General features: G+C 48.5%; 1 protein-coding gene and 2 long non-coding RNA genes across 3 annotated transcripts; all 3 read left to right on the top strand.

Annotated features, from left to right (window-relative positions):
• The first annotated feature begins 1,890 nt into the window (after positions 1-1,890).
• Positions 1,891-4,552, top strand: LOC143435922 (uncharacterized). Its single transcript, XR_013106230.1, has 3 exons — positions 1,891-1,985; positions 4,215-4,327; positions 4,426-4,552. It is a non-coding gene; the product is annotated as an uncharacterized LOC143435922 (long non-coding RNA).
• Positions 4,553-4,566: 14 nt separating this feature from the next.
• On the top strand, positions 4,567-6,245 carry LOC143435921 (uncharacterized). Its single transcript, XR_013106229.1, has 5 exons — positions 4,567-4,586; positions 4,685-4,815; positions 4,929-5,135; positions 5,219-5,458; positions 5,738-6,245. It is a non-coding gene; the product is annotated as an uncharacterized LOC143435921 (long non-coding RNA).
• A 6,819-nt stretch (positions 6,246-13,064) lies between these two features.
• Ephx3 (epoxide hydrolase 3) lies at positions 13,065-19,716 on the top strand. Its single transcript, XM_076919640.1, is given in 9 exon segments — positions 13,065-13,462; positions 13,464-13,526; positions 13,665-13,704; positions 13,707-13,759; positions 13,987-14,125; positions 14,248-14,376; positions 17,262-17,365; positions 17,459-17,595; positions 17,690-19,716. Coding segments are annotated over 9 exon segments (1,263 nt in total). The 5' UTR covers positions 13,065-13,090; the 3' UTR covers positions 17,916-19,716.
• Positions 19,717-21,821: the final 2,105 nt, after the last annotated feature.

The following is a 21,821-nucleotide window of genomic DNA, read 5'->3' as shown; positions in this document are numbered from 1 at the left end:
TAAGGTCTCTAGCGCTCAATTCTGACATAGCCAGGGCCTTGCCCTTTACTTGTGCCTGTGGTCTGGAGCTTGTTGAGGCATTTTTTCAGGCACAGTTCCTTGGGAACGCTACAGGGAGATGAATAGGTGACACTCTACACATCTTTTTCTCCCTCTGATGACCCAATTCAGATGCGTTTTCAGTGTTACCAGCCCTTGTCCTAAGTGCCCTATGTCCTTGTCTTCTGCATCCAAGGCCAATTGATGATCTCCTCCTAGAGTCTCACTACCTTTTTCTTTTCTCTGCAGAGATGGCTCCCAAGTCAAAAAAGAAGGGGCACACTGGGAGGGACCAGAAAAAGGTATGTGCTTCAAATCTTCTTCAGTGACAGCTGGCCTCTCAGCTGAGAGGGTACTGTGGATCTACGTAGGCTGATTTCTCTCATCTGACATCAGCCTGGGTGCCTCTCTGTCTGCCTGCAGCATCATCATCATCACCATCCACAGATGCAGCCAGCCCCAGCTCCTGTGCCCAGCAGCCGCCCCCACCTCCACAGCAGCCTCCTCCACCCCCACCTCCGCAGCAGCAGCAACAGCAGCAGCAGCCACCCCCACCCCCACCGCCTCCGCCTTCCATGCCACAGCAGACTGCCCCAGCGATGAAGTCCTCGCCCCCACCCTTCATCACTGCCCAGGTACCCGTCCTGGAACCACAGCTACCAGGCAGTGTCTTTGACCCTATTGGCCACTTCACCCAACCCATCTTGCACCTGCCGCAGCCGGAGCTGCCTCCTCACCTGCCCCAGCACCTGAGCACAGCACTCCACCCCATCTCAACCAGCATGCTGTGGTCTCTCCTCCAGGTGAGCCATGGCTATCTCTCCCTTTGTCACCTCGGTTCTACTGCGTCACAACCAGTTACTCTGAGCAGCCTGTTAGCTTCAATGATTGAGTCAGTTACTTTTCTGGGACACAACTGATATGTAGTTTAATTCTTTGGGCCAGGCATTATGTTAGATCAACAAAGATTGGACCTGTCTGCAGCCCTTTGTTTAGGGCATGGAGGAGACATACTCATTCTCCTAAGCAATCCTCTGGAACTTGGAGAACATGGATGGGAGGGAGAGACAGAGAAGTGGGGATGCTTACCCTCTTGCCAAGCTGATGGAAGTCTGTGAGCAGATACCAAAGGCCTGTAGTGAGGCCGAAGGTCTGTGCAGAAAACCAGGAAAGGTCGGGGCATAAACTATAGGCCTTCTGAGAGCTGTCTACTACAGAGTGGGAGAACAGGTGGTCAGTATAGTCTAGACAAGGTCAAGATAGAGCAGAAAAGCCAATCCAGAATCAAAGTAACTGAAGCTCACGTCTGTGTTGTCTGTGTGTGTTTGTTATTCCAGCTTTGCACAATGCGCTGCCCCAACAACCATCTCGGCCCAGCAACCGAGCTGCTGCTCTGCCCCAAAGCCTACCCGACCCCCAGCTGTGTCTCCTGCCCTGGCCCAGCCGCCCCTGCTCCCACAGCCACCTATGGCTCAGCCCCCCCAAGTGCTGCTGGAGATGAAGAGCCGCCTGCCCCACCCCTCACCTCCATGCAGATGCAGTTGTACCTACAGCAGCTGCAGAAGGTGCAGCCTCCCACACCACTACTCCCTTCCGTGAAGGTGCAGTCCCAACCCCCACCGCCTTGCCGCCTCCGCCCCACCCTTCTGTGCAGCAGCAGCAGCAGCAGCAGCAGCAGCAGCAGCTCCAGCAGCAGCCTCCACCACCCCCACCTCCTCAGCCACAACCACCACCCCAGCAACAACACCAGCCCCCACCACGACCAGTTCACTTGCCATCCATGCCCTTTTCTGCTCACATTCAGCAGCCCCCACCACCCACAGGACAGCAACCCACCCACCACCCCCGGGACAGCAGCCACCCCCACCACAGCCTGCCAAGCCTCAGCAAGTCATCCAGCATCACCACCATCACCCGGCACCACAAGTCAGACCCCTACGCAGCCGGTGAGTAGTTCCTATTCTTACATTGGGGGGAGTCTGGAGCTGAATTTACTGTCTCATTCTAACAGTGCACTGTTAGTTGTGTTCCAGGCTTCAGTGGATTCAGAGCCAAACCCTGGGAGACACTGTGTAATTGGAATATCATGCCCCTGTTTTGTATTAATCAGGTTATATTTATGTTTTATATTTATCGGGTTTCTGCTTGTCTTGCTCACAAGCAGAAATAGTTTATAAAAGACCTCCCTTGACCTTAACTCCCTCTAACTGGAAGCCAGGAGCTAGTCAAGGCATTTATCTACATATTCAGAGTCAGGGAAGGTTTCCTGGAGGTGACCGTGAGTTAAGTAATTTAGTGAACTAGAATTAGAGAATAGTTTGGGAATAGCCACTCTCTGCACTGAAGCCTCCAAGACCCAGGTGGCATTGGTTGGACCGTGGAGGTGACTATGGCTGGGACTCAGAAGCAGAATCCACTCAGGAACCCTGTTCTTCTCTAGCCTAGTGCAGACTTCCCATTCTTCAACAGTGTCGTTTGAGCCATACCCAGGCTTCAGTGGTATGCACTTTTAAGAGTTGAACTAAACTACGTGACTGCTTTAAAAAAGTAGGGCTGTGACTGTTCCTATGTTTACACAAGCTACCAAGTGGCCAACAAATTGTGGCATGCCCTGAGCTGAGTGCAGCTGTTGGTTCTCTCTGGGAAAAACTAGAGTTGGACATGGCCACCCAACTAGCTATGCTGATCTCACCCTTTGGAAGGAAGGTGGTGAACTGGTGGCAGGAGAATCAGCTTTGGGCAGCCTAGGCCAACAACTTCGGACCTCCCTCTGCTTTCTCTTAGGGCTCCACCTAAGCTCCTGTAGGAGTCATGTGAGTTGGAACCTAGCTGACAGCTCACAGGCCAAAAACCAAGTTGTCAGAGACTCAGATGGGCATGCAGGCAGTTCCCAGAACCATTCATTCCTGAATTGCTAAGCCAGCTCTCCAAGGCTACCAGCAAACCCATAGGCTAGAGAGTCTTCTGTTGTTCAGATCAGCCTTACCAGGTGCACTGACACAGGCAGTAGACTGTCGCAGACATTTACCTGTGAACTACAGACAAGTGGAACCAGGGTGGTCACTTCCAAGGGAGTCCTGATAAGCTGGAATGTAGGAAAAGAGAAAATTGACAGGATGCATCCTACTGGACTTTGCTACTGGCCCAACAGTGGAGCCAAGGATCTGCCCACATAAGATATTATGGTTTTCTTTGGGTCTGCCAAAATAGGTGTATGAGTCTGGAGGAGAGGGGATATTGTCAGAGTAAGAGTTCCTAAACTAGCTTGGTGGCTTAGAAGTGGAACCTGGAGACTACTCTGGACTGTAGCTGGCTGAGCTATGACAGGTGGCAAAGCCCCTTTCTAGCTGGATTTAAGTAGAGAGCAAACTGTATGAGAATGGATGAGACTCGGCTTCTCCAGTTTATACTATATACAAAGCGCTCCGTTCCCTCGTGGGTACAGCTGAGTGTCTCCTTTGCTGGCACGGGACTCTTGTAACATGTGCTGGGTGCTTAGGTGGACACCTAGCTTCCTTAGGCAGGTAATAGACTGACTGTGAGCCCTGGGACCTGTTGTACTTGCTTGTCCAGGTCCGTCCCAAGTTTTCCTGCATTCTGTAGGATGGGCAGACTGAGCTAGGAAACAGCATTGGGAACAGCCCACCTTCACTCCAGGGTAAGTAGTCACGTTTCTTCTGCAGCCACCCAGACTACAGGGAAACAGTGAATTATCTGGTTGAGTTTTTAGAATTTACTGATATCCCTTGAATAACCCAAGTTAACTTCAGAGTCTTCTGGGTGAAAGGTGAAGGTGGGGGAAGGGATGCTGTTTAAAAAGCTCTGGCATCCAGACCACACGAGACCTAATGTGTCGGGCACATGTTTAACAAAGTTTCTTGGGTAGTACTGAGGTGCAGAAGGACCAAATTTGAGATTTAGTTAGCACCTCAGGACTGTAGAAAAGCTTTTGTGCATCCAGCATAGAAGCATAACTAAACAGGCTCTATATGTCAGTCCCTCAAAGAAGGAAGGACATGTCTGACCAGGTATAGTAGATACTGAAGGTTTCCATACTTGTTTGGACCACATGATATATTCTTTGTACAGCCTGATCTTCCTTTTATTACTCTCTTCTCAAGATGCCAGTGGCCTATATACCAGTTCTCTGACTCAGTTCTTATCTGTTCTCCTAGGTCATCTTCGTGAAGCTCCCTCTCCGCTTATGATACATTCCCCTCAGATGCCACAGTTCCAGAGCCTGACCCATCAGTCTCCTCCCCAGCAAAATGTCCAGCCTAAGAAGCAGGTAAAGGGCAGGGCTGAGCCACAGCCCCCAGGGCCAGTCATGGCCGAGGCCAGGGATGCCCACCTGCCTCACCGGCTGCCGTACCTCTGCTGTCCCAGGAGCTGCGCCCACCTTCAGTCGTCCAGCCCCAGCCCCTGGTGGTAGTAAAAGAGGAGAAGATTCACTCACCAATCATCCGCAGCGAGCCTTTCAGCACCTCACTTCGACCAGAGCCCCCCAAGCACCAGAGAACATCAAGGCCCAGTCCACCTGCCCCAGCGTGAGTGTCCTCCCTGCCTGTACCTTTGTTGGTAACCTATACACCATGAGCCACACCTTCCCGGTGACCCAGACTCACATATTACTTATAAATTCTAGGGCCTGAGATGAAGCCTGTAGATGTAGGGAGGCCTGTGATCCGGCCTCCAGAGCAGAGTGCACCCCCACCAGGGGCCCCCGACAAGGACAAGCAGAAACAGGAGCCAAAAACACCAGTGGCACCCAAAAAGGTAAGGCTGGTGGCACCTAGTGTTCTGAGGTCCTCACCGAGGTGACTTGGGTGCGCATAAGCTTCCTGCCATGTCCTGTGCAGCAGGCCCTCACTTGACCTCTGCTTATATAGGACCTGAAAATTAAGAACATGGGCTCCTGGGCCAGCCTGGTACAGAAGCATCCCGACCGCCCCATCCTCCACAGCCAAGTCCTCAAGTGACAGCTTTGAGCATTTCCGTCGTGCTGCTCGGGAGAAGGAGGAGCGGGAAAAGGCCCTGAAGGCTCAGGCTGAGCATGCAGAGAAGGAGAAGGAGCGGCTGAGGCAGGAGCGCATGAGGTGGGCTGGGGTCCATGCAGGGCAACTGGGGCTCCCAGGGCCATACTGGGCTCCAGGCTGACCTGGGGCCCCGCTCTGCCCAGGAGCCGAGAGGATGAGGATGCGCTGGAACAGGCACGTCGAGCCCATGAGGAGGCACGACGGCGCCAGGAGCAGCAGCAGCAGCAGCAGCAGAGACAGGAGCAGCAGCAGCAGCAACAGCAGGCAGCTGCTGTGGCCGCTGCCTCCGCCCCCCAGGCCAGAGCTCCCAGCCCCAGTCTATGCTGGACCAGCAGAGGGAGTTGGCCCGAAAACGAGAGCAGGAGCGGAGGCGCAGGGAGGCAGTGAGTAGGGGGACCTGGTGGGAACCTTTGGGCAGGAGTCCACCTTGAAGATTCTGGGAATAAAGGTTCTAGGACCTAGGGAGGGAAGAGTAGGCAGTGAGCACAGGCCTGCTGCTCTATAGCAGCCTGGTCTGATGAGTTAGTTCACCGACAACTGGATTTGAAAAGGTCCAGGATGGGTATAAGGGGACAGCAATTTGGAGCTGTGCACAAGCAATACGGGGAACGGGTGGAGCAGGGTACCCCAAACTCAACTCTTACTCTTTCTTCCTCCCCCAGATGGCAGCTACAATTGACATGAATTTCCAGAGTGATCTTTGTCAATATTTGAAGAAAATCTTTTTTGAGAGCACCCAGGTGACTTCGGACTTTTTCTGGCAAAAATGTTGACTCTCCATAGTGTTAGGGCGGCAGTGGAAGCAGCAGCAGCCAGGGATGGCTCTGGGCCTGGCTCTCCTGCATGCTATGCCCGGGGCAGGCCTGACGGGCAGCTGAGGATCGCAGAGCCCATCTGCCTTACAGCCAGCCGGACAGACGTCCTACCACATGCCACCCCCTCAGAGGACGTCGGTTCACAGCACGTCTCTATGAGTCAAGTGCCGGCTGGACCTGAGCCTGCTTCCCCGCGTGCGGGGCAGAGGCCTTTCTCTGCGCCAAATGTCTACACAGTATACACAGGACATTGTTGCTGCCGCCACCGTGACTGGTTTTCTGTCCCTGAGAATATGACGTTTGTGACGTCCTACCCATTGGGAGTCCTTCACACCCAGCCATCGCTGCCCACTCCCAGGAGGTCAGGGCAGGCCTGTGTGGACTGGAGCAGCAAGGCACTGGCCACCCCTTGCTGGCACTGACTTTGCCTTGAACAGACCCTCTCCCCTCCCCCCACAAGCCTTTAATCGAGAGCCGCTCTCTATAAGTGTTCGCTTGTGCAAAAGGGAATAGTGCCGTGGAAGTGTGTGTGTCCATGGCAGTTTGGACAGAGGTGACTGTTTCATGTATGGACAGGCCTCGCCTGGGGAGTAAGGCCACCAACCAAGTCAGTTCCTTCCCACCTGTGTTTCTGATTTTTGTTTTCCTATATTATATATTTTTTTGTTGTTTTGAATTCTATTTTATTTTTAACTCTCTCTTCTCCTCAGACACGTGAGTGGCACTGCTTATCTCCAAAATGGTGTGATGGTCCTCCTCATTGAGCGGCAGCTCCCTGCGCTGTGGGGTAGTGTGTACCGTTGGCTGTACTGTATAGTGAACATAGTTTGCTACCTTTGTTTGAAGTTTGTGGGACTCCACCAAACTGGTGTAAAAAAAGACAAAAAAAAGCCATGAACCACCCAACACACACAAAACAATCCTGCTTGTATTCAGTAACAACTTTATTAGTCTTATTTTTAATTATAAAACCAGAAAGCTGCAATTTCTTTTCCCTCTACCCTTTATTTGTTGGCTTCTTTGTTTTTTAATGTCAACTGTTTGTTTTTACCAAGAAAGGGAGAGCCTGGGGAAGGCTCCAGGCCCTAGTGGGCTGCCCCTGACTGAGCAGAAGGTCCCCACCCAGCACCTGGTCAGACCAGCGCTGCGCCCTCCTTCCTATTAGTAGTGTTGTTTTGTTTTAAATTGGAGCCCTTGTGGAGGTACATGTGCCATGAGAACCCAGTCTCGCCACAGTGCTGGTGCCTCGGTGTTGGCCAAACTCTGGAGTCACTGACTGCTTTGACTTTCATGTCGTGAATATGCATTTGGTCTGTACTGATCATGGAATAAACACATCTCTCTTTTTTAATGCTGGTGTCTCCCTGAAATTTCTTTGTGAACCAACTAGGTATTCTAGTTTACTTAGGCTAGGCCCAGGTTCCCAGGCACCTTTGTGTAAGATTTACCAACAGTGGGCGCAGAGCCACTCTTTAGTAGTGGCCAGTCCTGCCTTTCCTTTCCTGGGCAGGAGCTTCTTGGGCTTGAGTTCCTACAAGCTGAAATTGTAATAGGGAGCCAGACACCCTGTGACTACCTGGACTGGGTGATGAGGCTCCGTGAAACTTGGCCAGTATCCAGACCACATTCTTAGTGAAGGCCCTGCTCCATCCTAGTGTCTTCACACAAGGCTCGGGGCCACTTTTCCCACCATGCTTGCCTCTGCCGAACTCCTGATTTGATTTAAGCTCAGGGTTAACCACATACTCTTAGGTAACGTACATTCCCTCCAAATAGGATCTCTGTATCCCCACACATAAAGACATTGCCTCTGAGAAAGCCCCAAGATGGCTTCCCTGCGTTGTGCCCACTTGTTCACCACATGCCCCAGCACCCAAGAACAGTCTCTATAAGATAAATAATTATACATACGCAGAGACCAAGTTGACTGACACTGTTTCTAGCACTCTAAATTCATATCTCCCACCCCTCAGCCAGAAAGACCAAACCTCACAGTGGTAGGGCACAGTTCAGGTCCTAGCCAATGCTCACCTCCTCCCATCCGGAAGGTTTCTGTCCTACTCAGGCATTTCTCATGTTTACTGTGCTAGTGAGCAGTGACAGTTTAGTCCTCTGAGGTTTCTTCTACTACATCCCACCCCTCTTGTTTTTCTCTTGTTCAGATATTTTCCTCATGCTGGGCCCCACTTCTGAGGTGGGGGAAATAGTTTCAGGCGGTACCTTCTTGCTCAAGTTTTGAATGGCCTCCACACCTTCCTGATGGGTGTTCTTCTAACTGGGTTGTAGATTAGAACTGGGATCTATTTAATTTACTCTGACCATTTTCAAATCCTGCAGTACTAGGCATCTTAGCCCTCATACAAGAATAGAGGTGTGTACAAGCCCCACTGTACTGTATGCACGGGTCGCTCGCCAATAGTTTACGTCAGTGAATCTGAGACTTGTATTAAATACTTTAGACGTTTGTAGAAGGGAATTCATGAGACTTTTCACTTATTACTTAAAGGGTTTTTTTGTGCAGTTCTCATTGCAAAAATAAACATTTGTACTGAATATAAAGTTACCCTCCTGTGATTACTGATGTCTTTTTGAGTGTAGAATTGGAAAATGGATGTGAGTTGGGGGTTAGAGACAAGATTGCATAGTGGGAGTTTAAAGAAGGAAGTTATTAGATGCCTATCAGCCACAAGGGCCAAGCTGGGGGCTCAGAGAGATCCTGGGGACTGTTGTCAGAGAATTATTTTTATGAGTTTTTTTTTTTTTTTTTTAACTATAATACTCAGGAGGAGTGGAGGAGGCAGAATTTCTGAGTAGGTAGCCACCCTGCCCCACCCACCAAGAAAAAAAAGCAATACTGGTTAATCATGCAAAAAAGATGGTTAAGTCTTAGAACAATAAAGGCAGTGGATTCTACTCCAGGTGCACAGCTGACCTAAGGACAGAACAATGTGTGTGGCCATTCACTGTGAGTACGATTATGGTCCTTCACGGTAAATATCTGTTCAGTAGCCCATTTGGAAGTGGCAGAGGCAGAGTTACTTGGAAATGGATGTGGTCAGTTGGTAGAGTAAGTACCATGAGGTTCTGGGTTCAATTACAGAAACCCAGACATGAGGTTCTGGTAGCATCACAGAAACCAGACATAGTAAAGCATCCCTGTAACTCTTAACACTCAGGGAACGAAGGAGGATCAAAAGTTTCTGGTAAGTGCCGGGTGGTGGTGGCGCACGCCTTTGATCCCAGCACTCAGAGGCAGAGGCAGGTGGATTTCTGAGTTCGAGGCCAGCCTGGTCTACAGAGTGAGTTCCACTTTGTCTTGAGATTCCCCCCCCCCCCAAAAAAAAGTTCCTGGCAATTCACTACAAAGAGGGTTTTGAGTCCAGCCCTAAGGTACATGGGTAACCTGTCTCAAAGAACTAACCACTTGGCCAGGTAGACATGGTGGCTTCTCAGAAGGCTGAAGCACAAGAGGATTCTGGGCAGTTTAGCAAGTAAGGACTTTGTCTCAAAAATTTGGATACAGGGGGCTGGAGAGATGGCTCAGCGGTTAAGAGCACTGACTACTCTTCCAAAGGCCCTGAGTTCAATTCCCCAGCAACCACATGGTGGCTCACAACCATCTGTAGTTGGGTCTAATGCCCTCTTCTGGTGTGTCTGAAGACAGTGACAGTGTACTCATATATGCATTAAATAAATCTTTAAAGAAAATTTGGATACAGTTGGCCTATTTCTGTATTCCCATCAAACTAGAAGAGGAGACTAGGTCTAGTCCATCCTGAGCTACATAGTTCCAAGAGTCAGTCTGGGTCAGAGGAACCCTAATAAATAGTAATGATTACTTTCCTTTTCCTCTTTATTAAAGATAGATTATTTTCTCATACAAGATATCTTGATTATAGTTCCCCCTCCTGTCATAACAAACATGACAAAATAAAATCAAGGTAAGACCTATCATATTGAGGCTGGACAAGGCAACCCAACAGAAGGGAAAAGAGCCCTAAAAGCAGGCACAAAAATCAGAGACCCACTTGTTCACACTTAGAAGAGTCCCATACAAACACTAAGCTGAGAGCCAGGCATGATGGCACACAGCTTTATCCCAGCATTCAAAAGGCAGGTAGACCTCTGAGTTCAAGGCCAGCCTGTTCTACAGAGTGATTTCTAGGACAGCCAGGACTACACAGAGAAACTCTGTCAGGGGTGGGGTGGGGGGACCAAAACGGAAGAGGAAAACAGACCAAGCTGAAAGCTACAATATGTGCGCAGACCTGGGTGCAGACCCACGTGTTTGCTGCTTCAGTCTCTTGAACGAGCTTGCTTAGTTGATTCAGAGGGCCTTGTTCTCCTGGTGTCCTTCATCCCCTCAGAGCCTTACACTCTCCACCGCCTCTTCCTCGGGTTCCCTGAGCTCTGAGGGGAAGGAATTTGAGAGACAGCTATTTAGACTGAGTGTTCCAAGGTCACTTTACGTGTAATAGCTAGCTGTGGGGTCTCTGCATCTGCTCCCATCTGCTGCAGAAGAAAGCATCTCTGATGGCTGAATAAGGCTCGGATTCCTGAGTAGAGCAGAGTATCACTAAGAGTCGTGTTATTTTAGATCAGTAGTATGGTTTTATCCTAGGTCTCTGGGTTATCTTGTCTCTGGCTCTTGGTCAACCAAGCAGTACTGGGTATGCGCGCGCTCTCTTAAGACACAAGTTCTGTGCCACTGTTGCACTAGCACACCTCGTAGGCAGGACATTGTAGGTCAGAGATTCTGTGGCTGACTTGGTGTGTATGCTTCTCTTGGTCTCCTGCAGTGCCTTCGCACTGGAACCTAGAGTGAAGGCTCCAAGTAGGTACCATCTGTACTTTTCCATGTTCAGTGAGTTGTGGTGGGTGTCATCCTCTACATTGGGGCACCGCTGTCAGTTCGTAGAGAGCAGCCCATTGTCTAACAACAGCCTGGGTGGTGTCGGGATTCTCATGGAGCCTTTTGGCCAGTAACTATTAAATGCAACCCAAGCCCTGGTGCTGGAAGCCTCATTTGGTGATAAGAGATGGCCAGTTGGATCTCCAGATGCCCCATTATAGGAGACTAGATAGGATCGGCTTCGTCTGTTTTACTGTTCCCACTGCACTAGGATCAATTCCAGCAGCCTCCCCATTCCTCTTGCAACCCTATTTCTCCTCCCTCTCCCCACTTGATCTCCCCATTCCCATCCCAGTCCACCAATAAAATCTGTTCTAAAATCCCTCCCAGGGAGATCCGTGTAGTCCCCTAGTCCCTTCCTCTTGGGTCTAACCTCTCTGGGTCTGCAGACTGTAGACTGATTATCATTTAATTATTTAGTACCCACATATAAGTGAATATATTATCATTTACTTGATAGCCACATATGAGTGAATGTGGGTCATATTTATCTTCCTAGGTCTGGGTTACCTCAGGATTTTTTTTTTCTAGTTCCACTAATTTGCCTGCAAATTTCATGGTATCACTTTTTTAAACAGCTGAGTAATACTCAATTTTTTTTTAGGTCTAAGGGTGTAGCTCCCTGCTGAAGGACTTACCCTGTATGAGCAAGGATCTGGGCTCAGTCACTAGTTTGGAAGTAAAAGAAGCAGCTACTAAAGTCTATCTCTCTAAATACCTAATGTTCTCTAGATCTCTAAATAACCACCAGAAGAGATTGTGAAAGCTTGCCAGTGGCCTTGGTGTTGGATGAAGCACAGATTGCTGCTTCTATGTTGTTCTGGATTGCTGCTAAGCCAGATGTATGACTTCAGGCAAAATGACCTCACCCCCGAATTTCAGGTTCACTAATCTGTACTGTGAGGTTATGATAGTGTGCAGGGCTGCTATAAGGGTTAAATAATAGGTTGTCCCTAAAATGTCAAAGATCTGGGAAAAGTTGCAAAAGAATCTGGCTTCTTACTGGGACAGCGATTCTTGCTTGACATGATGCCCCATCATACTGGGCACTGCCCTCAGTAAACCCAATATGCCAGGCCAGTTGCAGGTTTCAAGTCCAGCCTGTTTCTCTAGGAGTCAGGGTCTGCCCTAGGTTGGCTGTCACCTCTTGAGCCTGGCCTTCAACTCTGGCGATTTAGCACTTAGGGCCCCTCTTGTCCTTAGAAACCAGTGCCACCTGCTGTCGAATCACAGTTTTGTAGGGTTGGGCCGATGGACCCCCCCTCCCCAAGCCACGAGAAGAGAGGACAAAAACAGTGTTGGAATCAGGACGGGGTAAAAGCGACTATGGGTCTCATTCAGGGCAGAGCCTTCTAGGTCGGGACCCTCTAGCTTTGAAGGCACACGGTGAGACACCTACTGCCCACACCTACCTACAATTTCCAGCTGTACAACGTTACCTGGTCTTCCACGTCTGGGTTTATTACATTCCCACTTTTACGTTAGTTTTCTGCCCCGTTTCCAGCTCCAGAACAAACTCTAGTTCTTGGGTCTAGTTTCTACCCAAGCCAACAAGCCTAGCCTCTGTCTTTCCCATCCAAATACAGACTCCACCCAATTCTCCTTCCTCCTTCATAAACCACGCCCCATAACTCTTGCACAGGCCTCTGGGTCCACCTACCTTGGATATACCGCTCCCCCTTCGATCAAAGTTCCACCTAGCTCAGTGTCTTCGTTCCTCCTGGATTCAACTCTCCTTCCTGAAGAGCCTTGCCAGTTGCTTTATTATTATTATTATTATTATTATTATTATTATTATTATTATTATTATTTGTTTGTTTGTTTGTTTGTAGCTCTGGCTAGACTAGAAACTTTATATATATATAAATCAGCTGGCCTTGAACTCAGAGATCCGTTTGTCTCTGCCTCTCAAGTGCTGAGATTAAAGCATCGAGGGGCGCATGTGCAGCAGTATACGTGTGAACAGAGGACTACTTGTGAGAGTCAGTCCTCTCTTTCCACTGTGTGGTTCCCTGGGATCAAAGTTAGGTGGCCAGGCATGATGCCAAGTGCTCTTACCTGCCGAGCCTTTTTTAGGTCCCGAACACCGCCACCTGCTACAGGAATCATTTTAATTCTCTGTCCCTATCTTAAACTCCATCCAAGATGTCCTAGGGCTCCACCCACCGGTCCCTCTTTCCCTCAAAGTTCCTCCCCACCGCAGAAACCAGGTCCTCGCAGGCTCCACCCCCTCATCCTTAAGTGTCTTATTCTGCCCAGGTAGTTTAGCTGCCACTTTAGAGTGAGTCATGCGCGGTGACAGTCTCTGCCCGAGCCGCGCATCTGTTTCCTCGGCGGGTCCAGTAGACTCCGACAGCACGGTGGAATCCCAAAACAAAGGTGGTGGGCTGCCGGCGCCAGCACCCCCGGCTCAGTGTTCCGACCACTGCTCTGTAGTCGTCCCAGAGAGCAAGGATATGCCGGAGGAGTTTGTGGTGACCGCGCTGCTCGCGCCCTCACGCCTCTCATTGAAGCTGCTGCGAGCGTTGGTGATGAGCCTGGTGTACCTGGCTGCGTTGATGGCCGCGTTTGTCTATAGCTGCATCGCGCTCACCAATGTGTTGTGCCGCCCTCGCCGGGGCTGCTGCGGCCGCCAGAGGTTGTCTGCTCCAGAGTGCCTGAAGAGACCCTACGCTGGGCGAGCATTGCTTTCTAACCCTCAGGGTGAGTGTCCCTTGCACGTAGGTTTCATGAGGTGGATGCGGATTGAAGAAAGGAGGTTGAAATGTTGAATCTGAATCATCCTTGGGGGATCAAGTCTAGGGAGGAAGCTCCGGTGTTTCCTTACCCTTCAGCTCTTACTTAGATTGGGTTCTTCTGCAGAGTTCCGGCCTGCGTTTGCACTATGTCTCCGCTGGTCGTGGCACGGGCCCCTCATGCTATTTCTGCATGGCTTCCCAGAGAATTGGTATGTCTGGGTCCCTGGATTCTGGCGCTCACTGGACTAGGGAAAGGTAGAGTTTGACTATGAGGTACTTAGGAAATGGGAACCATAGGGTTGAGTAATCCGGGTATTCCACTGTTTCCTTCCTAAGAAGCCCAGAGCAGAAAGGTGGGGTGGCCCAAGGTATCTGCCTAGGAGGTGGCATCCTGCTGACTAAACTCCTAACTCCCTTACCCAACAGGTTCAGCTGGCGCTAACCAGCTGCGAGAGTTCCAGAGCCGTTTCCATGTTGTGGCTGTAGACATGCGTGGTTATAGCCCCTCTGATGCTCCAAAGGAAGTGGATTGTTACACGACTGACTTGCTGTTGGCTGACATCAAGGATATCATCCTAGGCCTGGGTATGAGCCAGTGTCCAATATACTCATCTCTTCATTTTTGCTCCTTTTGGGAACCACTCCTACATGTCTACCTCATTCCTACTACATCTTAAACCATTATGTCTGTCACTTCCCACCACCAGGGTACTCCAAGTGCATTCTCGTGAGCCACGACTGGGGGGCCGGCCTTGCCTGGGAATTCTCCATCTACTTCCCATCCCTAGTGGATCGGATGGTTGTGGTCAGTGGACCTCCCATGTCGGTGTTCCAAGGTATGTTGGGCTATGCCTAAATGCCTGTATATTCATCTGTGACCTGTCACCATGTCAGGGATCCAGATAAACGGTAGTACACTTAGGAATAGTGTAAATCAGCCGGGCGCTGGTGGCACAGCCGGGGTTGGTGGCGCAGCCGGGCGCTGGTGGCGAAGCCTTTAATCCCAGCACTTGGGAGGCAGAGGCAGGCGGATTTCTGAGTTCGAGGCCAGCCTGGTCTACAGAGTGAGTTCCAGGATAGCCAGGGCTACACAGAGAAACCCTGTCTCTAGCAATAGCGTAAATTGTTTTCAGCACTTTTAGGTTGGAGGTGAGTGTAACAAAATGCTTCAGACTGGGGATGGGGTACAGTTAAGTGGTTGCACATTTGTTTAATATATTAGAAGGCATAGATGTGATTTCCAGCATTGAAAGAGAGAGAGAGTGAGAGAGAGAGGAAGGAGGGGGAAGGCCTGGGTCATGAGTGTTTCAGATTTTGTGTTTTAATTTAGAATGTTTACACACATAATCAGATTTTTTTTTTTTTGGTTTTTCGAAACAGGGTTTCTCTGTGTAGTCCTGGCTGTCCTGGAACTCGCTCTGTAGACCAGGCTGGCCACGAACTCAGAAATCCGCCTTTTTAAACTTTTTTTTTTTTTTTTTTCCCCACAAGACGTGGGAGCGGGAGCGAGGGATTCGAACGCGCACCAAGAGACGGTGCGCCCTCTGCGGGCGGGCGCCATAATCAGATATCTTGCTGTTCGAGCCTAACTCTAAGCATGACGTTAATTTATGCTTCCTATATATTTTCTATACCTAGACTTCAATAGGCTGAAAGAAATTCATACAATAATCTTGGTGATTTTGTATGTGAAGGAAAGTTTGTGGAGTTGGCTATACTGGCATATATCTATTAATATTAGCACTGGAGGGGCAGGGACTGGAGGGATGACTTTGTTATTCAAAGAACCCAAGTTTGATTCCCAGTGTCCAGATGGTAGCCCACAGTCACTTGTAACTCCAGTTCCAAAAGCTCTAAATGTCCTAAACTGACCTCTGGGGATACCAGGCACATACGTGGTATGAATACATGTAGACAATAATAAATATTAATAAAAACAATTAAGTCTAAAAAGAAGCCAGGTACTGTGGTGCACGCCTTTAATCCCAGCACTTGGGAGGCAGACACAGGTGAGTTTAAGGCTAACCTGGTCTACATAGTGAGACCCCTGCTTCAATAAAAACTGAACCAAGCCAAATTAAAACATGAATTAGACCTAAAAAAATAAATAAATAAATCAGTGCTCAGGAAGCTGAGGAAGGAGGGTAGTGAGTTAGAGACCAGCCTGGGCTATATTGCTTCCTATCTGAAACAAACATCTCTCTCTCTCTCTCTCTCACACACACGCGCACACACACACACACACACACACACACACACCACACACACACACACACACAACTGTACATTGAACCCTCAGAGGCCAGCTGGCATATACTTTTGATCCCAGCACTTGGGAGGCAGAGGCAGATGGATCTCTGTGAGTTTAAGGCCGGTCTGGTCTACATAGTGAGTTCGAGGTTAGCCAGGGCAATACAGTGAGACCCTGTCTCCAAAAAAATAAAACCATTCAGATTTTTGGGTTACATTTTTTGGCTGAGGGTGGTCACCTGTGCCTGTCAGTTGCCTATAATAAACTTGCGTATGAGTCACTATTCAAGGCTCTTGGGCTGATGAAAGTGTTGTTAGCTTCATGTTCTAGGTGAGGGGAACTGAGGCAAAGGAAGTGATGTTTGTCTTTTCTTTCTTTTCCTTCTTTCTCCCATTTATTTATTTATTTATTTATTTATTTATTTATTTATTTATAATGAGTGGCGTCTCATTATGTGGCCTAAGTTGGCCTGGAGCTTGTTATATCTAGCAGGCTTCCCTCAGACTATAGAGATCTATCTGCTTCTGCCTTCTGGGTGCTGGGATCAAAGGCATGTGCCTCCTCACACTGAGCATTAGCAGCAGAGATACAGACAACTAATGAATCACACCACAATAGAATCACATGCTCTTTCTGGCTACCTAATGCCTTTTGTCACTTGACCTTTGTTAGTTGGTATGAAAGCGGGGATAATAGAGTCCAGAACTTCTAGATTGCTAATCACACATTCTATCATTGAACTGGCACCCATACCCTACCTGGATAGCGTTGAATCTTCACTGTGTTCAAAATCCATTTCCTTCTACCCTTTTCTGCAGGAACCTGGTACATAGTAAGTGCTCAATAAATGTTTACTACCTGAAGCAGGGGGAATATGACCAGGCCTGAGCAGGAGAAGCCTGCTAGTGCCTCCTGAGGGCACCCATGAGCTTCAGAGGGAGAAACTCTTTTTTTTTTTTTTTTTTTTTTTTTTTTAGGGGATTTCTCTGTGTAGCCCTGGCTGTCCTGGAACTCACTCTGTAGACCAGGCTGGCCTTAAACTCAGTGATCTGCCTGCCTCTGCCTTCTGAGTGCTGGGATTAAATGTGTGTGCCACCATCACCCAGTAAGGTTTGATATATATATATCTGTGCTGTATGTGTCAATGGAGGCCAGAAGGAGCATTTGAACCCATGGACTGGAGTAACAGGACGTTTAGTGCCACCCAACAGAGGTTCTGCGCAGCAAACGGAAGTTTCTGGAAAAGCAGCCTGTTTTAAACACTGAGCCACCACATCCCTCTGGCTTTGCCCAGTCAGTAGCTGTGGGACAATATGGCAGGGCAGCACCCAGCCAGAGTGGGGCCATTGTCTTCACAGGCAGGCAGGCAGTACTGCTGTTCTAGAGATCCCTGTGCCCAAGCTGGGTGTAGGAGTGTAGGAGTACAGGATCACCCAAACCCAGACCTCACATCCTTCATCTTCTTCCCAGAATACGCAATTCGCCACATCAGCCAGTTATTCTGCTCACACTACATGTTCCTGTTCCAGCTTCCCTGGCTGCCGGAGAAGCTGTTGTCTCTGTCTGACTTCCAGGTGCAGTGAGGGTTAAAGCCTCAGAATGGGGGATAGCAGACTGGGGCTGAGCAACCTAGGTACTGAAACCAGTACACTATTGTGTTCACCCAGATTCTCAAAACCACACTCACTGACCGCAAGAGAGGCATCCCACGACTGACTCCGTCTGAACTTGAAGCTTTCCTTTATCACTTCTCACAACCTGGAGGCCTCACTGGGCCCATCAACTACTACCGGAACATATTCAGGTAAGGCTATACCCAGGAGAGAAGCTAAGGAGAGTGTCGGGCAGAGGAAATGAAATTAGGCATTCTTCTGTCTACTTGTCTGTCTTGGCCACAGGAACTTCCCCCTGGAACCCAAGAAGCTGTCAACACCCACACTGCTGCTGTGGGGGGAAAAAGACTACACCTTGCAGAAGGGACTGGTGGAAGCCATTGGAAGCCATTTTGTTCCAGGCCGGCTGGAAAGCCACATTTTGCCAGGCGGTGGGCACTGGATTCCACAGAGCCATCCTCAGGAGATGCATCAGTACATGTGGGCCTTCTTGCAAGACCTGCTGGGCTAGAAGCCTTATTTACCAGCCTAACAGGTACATGATATGTTGGAGCACACATCCCCTGTCCTTGTGTACGTGGGAGTCCATGCAGTGTGTGCATACAGGGTGGACTTCCAGATCACCTGGAGCAAATAACTGAGTTGAACACAGAAGCATCTGTGGGTATCTTGCCTCACACGTAGCATGGATGTTTGCATGTATGAGCAGCCACCTGGACGCTGGCAGCCAGATCCGCCTCTCCTTGATGGAGCTAGATGCTAGGACTGTCTTACTGCTTATCAAAACCTCCCTGCCCCAATGGCCACACAAATCATAAATTCTAACCTTTCTGTCTTGTTTTCTGCTTTCAGTCTGAAGTTTAAGTCTTCCTCAATATTGCATACAATATATTTCTAACACAAGGATACTTCAGCTGAAATGTTAACGAGCCAGAATGAAGCACTATGAAGAGTACAGTGTCCCTGGAGCTGGGAAGATGACTTAGTAATTAAAAGCTTGTGTTGCGCTTGCAGAGGATATGAGTTCTATCTCAGAACCCACATGGAGTTTCACAGCAACTATAAATCCATGTTCAGGGGATCCTGAACATCCTCTTCTGGTATCCCTGAGCAATAGGCATGCATACAGTGTACACATATACACGCAAACAAAATACTCCTACATATAAAAAAAAAATTCAATAAGCCAGGCAGTGGTGGTGCACACCTTTAATCCCAGCACTTGGGAGGCAAAGGCAGGCGGATTTCTGAGTTTGAGGCCAGCCTGGTCTACAGAGTGAGCCAGGATAGCCATGGCTACACAGAGAAATCCTGTCTCGAACCCCGCCCTCAAATTCAATAAAGAATTTGATAAGATTTCTCTGTAGCCCTGGCTGTTCAGGAACTCACTCTGTAGACCAAGCTGGCATTGAACTTAGAGATCTGCCTGTCTCTGCCTCTCAAGTGCTGGGATTAAAGATATGCGCCACCATCGCCCAGTAGGAAATAGTTTTAAAAAGTACAGTGTCTTGGTCACAGTAGCTGTGTATTATCTGCTAAATCACATAAGTGCAGAAAGTTGCAACAGACTATCAATGAAGGAGTTACTAGTTTAAGACAGATGAAGTCACAAAGTGAAGACACTTTGCCCCCAAACCTGACAGTCGGAGTTTTAAGGGTGTGTGCATGTACCCACACACATACAACATAAGTAAATCAATCCTTAAAAAGAAAGGGGGTGTTTGGTGGTCACAATAGTGCACCCCTGTCATCTCAACACATGAAAGCTGAGACAGGAATATTGTTGAGTTCAAGGCAACCCCGGGACACACAACCATATCACGTCTTTTTTTTTTCCCTGATGCTCTGGAGTCATGAGGAAGTGGAGGCACAGGTATGTTCAAGATTCAGCCTCGCCCGTAATCTGCCACCACCGCCAAGGAAGGCATTGCTGCTAATGGTGTAATGGACGTCAAGACTGTTTACAAAAGTGCTAAGGACCTACCTCATCCATGAGGTACTTGGCCTCCGACAAGTACCAAGCCCATCTCTGTGTGCTTGCGTCCAACTGTGATGAGCTGACGTATGTCAAGTTGGTGGAGGCATTCTGTGTTGAGCATCAAATCAACCTAATTAAGGTTTCTGAAAACAAGAAACTAGGGGACTGGTAAGGTTCAAAACTGAGGGAGAGGGGAAGTCAGGTAAAGTGGCTGATTGCAGTTGTGTAATGGTAAGGACTATGGCAGAGTCTGAGGCTACGAATGCCATTGGAGAGTGCCTCAGAGGCAAAAATAGGAATAAGTTTTGGCACATTTTCTCAAAAATAAATAAATAAATAACTATATCAAAGAGTGAAATGCCTCTTTGCTGCCTCCTAATCACCTCACCGATAAGGATCCTCACCAGAAACAGGTGAGTGAGCCCACTCCTCTCAAGCCAAACTCAAGGCAGCTCCCAATGATCCTTGTCTCTATCACGACCAAATTCAAGTCAGGTTAAATTCTCGCTTCTCAACCTGCCCCCATCCCCAGGGAAACAGCTCTGAGTTCTATTTGAAAGCTGGGTGTACTAGAATCAGCACAAGAAAGCTTCCTGAATGGACATCTGGCGTCAGGCAAAATGGCTCAGCAGGTAAAGGTGCTTGCCCCTAAGCCTGAGGGCCTGATGGCCTCAGTTCCTGAGGCTCATGTGACAGAAGGTCACTGACTCCCACAACTTGTTTCTCTGACCTCTACATGTGCACCATATTTTTTGCATGCACACATGCATACACACACACACACACACACACACACACACACACACATTTTATATATATACATATATATGCACCAATGGGATCTGAGGCCTCTAGCCTCCAGCTTTTAGAATCTTATGCTCCAAATAAGCCATTTTTTTCTACCTAGTAGCCCCGGCTGAACTGGAAATCCTATTGCCAAAGCCTCTTGAATGCTGGAATTACAGGCTTGTGCTAACACATCTGGCTTAGCCAAGATTCTGCTGAGTGTCTAAAGGCCTGTAGACTCAGCATCCGAATGGAAGGATTAAAAATGGAGAATGAAAGCGGGGTATAGTAGATGGTGCAAGCTTGTAAGGCCAGGACAGTGGAGACTGTGGCAAAATGATCACAGGTTTGAGGCTAGCCTGAGCTATATAGTAAGAATGAAGCTAACTTAGGCTACCATGCAAGACTCAGTCTTATAAAACCAGAACATTTACAAGACAGGTGTGAGGTGGACCACCAGCTCCAGACTAGTCATAATAGTCATAATAACTTTATTTGTCTAGTATTTTACAATTAGTTTGGTAAGTGATGTATTTATTTATTTTGAGACAGGGTCTCACGATGTAGCTTGGAGTTTGCTATGTAGACCAGGCTGGCCGGGATCTCACAGAGGTTCAGTTGCCTTTAGCTCACCTGTACCAGGGACTAACGACACTCACTACTGTGCCTGGCTGTTTACTGTGTTGTTTTTTATTCTTATTTTTTAATTTTGAGACAGGATCTCACTATTTAGCCCTGGCTTGCCTCAAATGTACAGAGACATACTTGTTACTTCCTCCTGAGTATCGGTATTAAAGACACAGACCACAATGCTCAAGTATTATTTTGAATGTGCATAAGTATTTGCCTGTAAGCATGCATGCCTGGTGTCCATAGAGCCCAGAAGAGGACGTTAGATCCCTTGGAACTGGAGTCACAGGTTGCTGTGAAACTTTGTGTGTGTGCTGGGATTTCAAGTCCTTGGTGAGAACAGGAAGTGCTCCTAAGTGCTGGGTTTACAGCTGTGCACTGCCGTTAACTTGGTGTTCTTTTTTGTTTTACTTTTTCTTTTTTTAAATAATTTTTCATGACAGGGGTTTTCTATGTAGCCCTGGCTGTCCTGGAACTCACTCTGTAGATCAGGCTGGCCTTGAACTCAGAGATCCTTCTGCCTCTGCCTCCTGGGTACTGGGACTAAAGGCTATTGTCACCACTGCCCAACCTGTTTTACTCTTTTTAAATTCCTCTGTGGGTCCTGGAGATTGAACTCAGCCTGTCAGTTTTGGCACCAAGCACCTTTACCCACTGAGCCAGCTCACTGGCCCTCTCTCCTTTTAAAAATTACATTTGATTTGTTTCATGTTCATTTGTGTGTGTGTGTGTGTGTACAAATGTGTGTGCGAATCTGTGTGTGTGTGTGAGAGAGAGAGAGATAGAGAGAGAGGGAGAGAGAGGGAGAGAGAGGGAGAGAGAGAGACAGAGAGACAGAGAGAGTTGTACAAATGAGATGTCAAAGACCAGCTTGTAGAAATTGGTTCTTTCTGTCTACCATGTGGTTCTGAGACCAGAGCGTAGATCATCAGGCTTGGTGACAGGCATCTTTAGCCAATGGACCATCTCGTCTACCCTCTTTGTTTTTTGTTTTTTGTTTTTTGTTTTTTTTTAATTATATCT

This window comes from Arvicanthis niloticus, chromosome 22 (assembly GCF_011762505.2).
Source record: "Arvicanthis niloticus isolate mArvNil1 chromosome 22, mArvNil1.pat.X, whole genome shotgun sequence".
Taxonomy (NCBI): Eukaryota; Metazoa; Chordata; class Mammalia; order Rodentia; family Muridae; genus Arvicanthis; species Arvicanthis niloticus.
The sequence above is the reverse complement of the archived record's forward strand: the minus strand, read 5'-3'. Positions and strand labels throughout refer to the sequence as shown.